At 37.3% G+C, this 3,675-nt stretch overlaps 1 protein-coding gene across 1 annotated transcript; it reads left to right on the top strand.

Annotated features, from left to right (window-relative positions):
* The first annotated feature begins 624 nt into the window (after positions 1 to 624).
* Positions 625 to 2,559, top strand: LOC101738610 (DNA replication complex GINS protein PSF1). Its single transcript, XM_004926877.5, has 3 exons — positions 625 to 826; positions 1,089 to 1,153; positions 1,993 to 2,559. The coding sequence occupies exons 1-3, from the start codon at positions 755 to 757 to the stop codon at positions 2,441 to 2,443; spliced, it is 588 nt and encodes a 195-aa protein (XP_004926934.2). The 5' UTR covers positions 625 to 754; the 3' UTR covers positions 2,444 to 2,559.
* The last annotated feature ends 1,116 nt before the right edge of the window (positions 2,560 to 3,675 follow it).

Genomic DNA, 3,675 nt, shown 5'->3' with positions numbered 1-3,675 from the left:
TCTCACCAGCAGCCGCTCGAACAACTTGCCCACATACGACAACAGGGTAATCGGACGATAATTGGAGGGCTGTCTTCTGTCCTTCTAAATTCCCGGGAAATATCCTGTAGACAGAATGTAATTAAACAGCCGTGTCTTAAAAGACACGACTGATTCTAGAAAGTGGAAAAATGCAAGGGTGAGAATACCGTCCTCACACAATGCCTTGCGCCTCTTTATCCGCTTGATAAGGAGGCGCAATTCAGCGGGAATGATGAAATCATCATGTCCCAGAGGTGGCACCGGGAGGTTAGTTTGCACGTCGAACACTTTGTTGAGTTCGACGAGTACGGTTATCAGGGTCCCTAAGTCTGCTCCTAATGTTAAAGTTGAAAGCGTCTTTGCAAGAGTAATTGGATCTGATGGTCGACCCGATAAGGAGAGTGAGATTATTATTGGCTGTATTGCTACTAAGTGATTATCTGTAAAAAGTTACTTGTATGACTTAGCTCCCACTTCTAGAAAATTTTAATATCTTAAGATTAGGTTTTGGTATTATAGATTTAAAGATCAAGGCTTCTGTGATTTTCGAACTCATCCAAAAATGATGCGTATCCGATCATAAAATGTCAAATTTACTATCTGTCACAGTCTTGAGCTGTCACTCATCAAATTAATAACAACTTTCGCGCCAATGCCAAAAATGTTTTTATCTAAATTATTAAAGTATTTTGTTTGTTATCTCTCTCATTGTTAAGTAAATAAGTAACACACAATGTTCGCAGAAAAAGTTATAGAACTAATTAAAGAAGTAGATAGAAATCCTGACACAATAGATCAATATAATGTAAGTTGGATGTGCCCATCTAGGTATGGGATTGGAATTAGAATAAACTTGTTATATCTAATGAAAGCTTTAAGTTACTATTTAATACCGAAACCAAGATTTTATCCGGTTGTCATCTATTCTGTTTGTCTATGCATATGCACTATAAAGTCAGAAATCCATTTAGAAGTGACAAGTATATTAAATTATTGTTATAGCACCGCCTATTATTATTTTTGTGTCTTTTAATCTTATAAAGTACATAGTATTTCACATGTTACAGGATGAAAAAATACGCCAAATAATAGAAGAAATGCATTTATTATTTAAATTGAACATGAATGATGCGTAAGTCACTGGTTTTCTACTAATATAACTGCAAGTAGTTATTGTTCAATATGCAAGATTTGCTATGATCACTTCTATTCTGTAACCTCCTATTCTGTTTCATGTGATGCAAAAGTGCTCAGGTAACCTTGTAACTCCAGGAAGGTCTATTTTTGTTTTTTTTTGTCAATCTATTGCTACTAACCTCGAGGGGTTATGCTAGCTTCATGGGATTTGAGGTAGCCCTGAGATCTCTCACCCAATTATGCAAAAAAAAGTTTTATGACTTTTTTGTTTTATAACTCTTCACATTCAAGCAGTTTGGATAACTTGCCCAGCAGATTTGATAGCTTTACTGGTTGTGCTTGAGTAGCACAGATATCTCACCCAGCAGATTTGTTACAGCACTACGGTTATGTATCTGCTTAAAAATACTTTAGTGGACAGGCTTGGCTTCAATTTCTAACCAAATCTTAGCTCAGCTTATTGAGTTTTTTTACAGTGTAGTTGTTTTTTAATAATAGTACTAATTATTGTTTTTGGTATATAAAAAAAATAGAGAAATGTGTGTTTGTTTGTTGATCTTAAAGTACTTTTAAAATGTTTCTCTAATTTGGCCAAAATCGGTCTGAGTTGCTGGTCCGCACAAACGAAAACGTCATTTAGTGCAAAGGGGTTAATATTTTCATGCACTTGAGTCTCATGTGGTGTTGTAATAAGGTTACCTGCTATTAGTCCATTTTAATTTAAATTTCAAAAATATGTAGTTCAATTGCTCATCAAGTTCATTTATAGAAGAAGAAGATAACAACAAACTGTTTTATGATTACCGCTTGTATTAATTGAATTACTATTTTTAGTAATGCTACAACAGAAAACAGATCATTGTGGACCACAGTTCAAGTAAGACATTCTGCCCTTGAACGCAATAAAAGGTGTATATTAGCCTATCTCTACAACAGAATGAAAAAAATTAAGACATTACGTTGGGAATTTGGTGCAGTACTACCTCCAGATATCAGAGAATTGCTTTCTGATGATGAATATCAATGGTTTTCAAAATACTCTGGAAATCTTGCTTTGTATATGAGATCTTTAGGCCAAGATATAGGATACAGTGGCATAGACTTGACTGAAAATTTAAAGCCCCCTAAATCATTGTTCATCGAAGTGCTTTGTGTTGTGGATTATGGTAAATTAGAACTTGAAGATGGTGATGTGGTTATGCTTAAGAAGAATAGCAGACATTATCTTCCTACTTCGGAATGTCAGACTTTAATACGACAGGGTATTCTGAAACAAATAATGTGAATTTATTTTATCAATAGTGAATTTTTGACCATTTTATGTTTTAAATAATATTGTGAAAAATAATGTTTGATGTCTGTATGGAAATAAATTTTATGAGAAGATTATTTTTACCATAAGCTTAGTGATTTGACTTGATTAGATTTGCACCTCCTAATAAAGCAAGTGTGTGTCCATTTTTTTTACTATCCCTGATGGGTGAAAGAGCAGTCATAGTGGCCTAAAGAATATAATGCTTGCTGTAGTCAAATCAAATGATGCAACAATCAATATCATCATCAGCCCCGAGGTCTCCTAATATCAGACTTCAGACTTAGAACTTTTGTTTAGGTGTGTGGCAGCATTTGCGTTTTTGATATTTACGTGCCCTGTTAATGAGCTGGCATTGAAAAAAACTATTTTCTCAAAAAAGATACAGCGCAGTTTTTTTTTTTTTTTTTTCCTACCTATGATGGTAGCCTTGAGGGCTCAAACCTGATGACGTTGCTAACACGAACCCTAGCAAGAGCCGTGCTTCGCAGAATCTACCACCGGATCGGAAACGCGACCCACTGAGAAGATACGGCGAGAAACTCAGTGGGCTGTGTCTGGGAGTTAATTTACTCGTCGAGCCCTTCGACGGGTTCGACGAGAACGGTGACCGGTGCTTGAAGTACCTAAAAGCACCGTTAGTGGATCGGGACGATCCGAGATGACGTGTTTTGGGCGACGTCGACTGCTTTCCATTCTGTCCGCAGGATCGGGAATGTAGTTACTGGCGGCCACGATGAGAGGGTTCTCGTGTCGTGCCGCTTTATCGAAGTGGCGCATCGACGCCGACTGAAGATACTTACTGATGGACTCTAAGTCCAGGTCGTCATGGAGGTCGACGTTCCTGACGAACCACGGGGCTCCGACGGCTATCCTGCAAAAACGGGATTGAATAATTTGGAAGGATTTAAAGTGAGTGCGGGCCGCGTGAGCGAACACTACACTTGCATAGGTCATGACGGGGCGTATGCAAGTTTTGTAGAGTGTCACCTTATTTCTAAGGGACATTTTACTTCGCCTGCATATCATCGGGTAGAACAGCAAAGATATTAATTTATCTAGCATAGAGGCAGGCACTAAAAACATCCACAAAACTACAACTAAAACCAGTCTGCATTTTCTCTGTAAACTTCGCTTTAACTAGGTAATATTACAATATTGCATGATCTATTTATCAACCAAACACTTAACCAGTCTCGTAAAGT

This window comes from Bombyx mori, chromosome 12 (assembly GCF_030269925.1).
Source record: "Bombyx mori chromosome 12, ASM3026992v2".
Lineage (NCBI taxonomy): Eukaryota > Metazoa > Arthropoda > Insecta > Lepidoptera > Bombycidae > Bombyx > Bombyx mori.
This window is presented reverse-complemented; position numbering and strand designations above follow the sequence as displayed.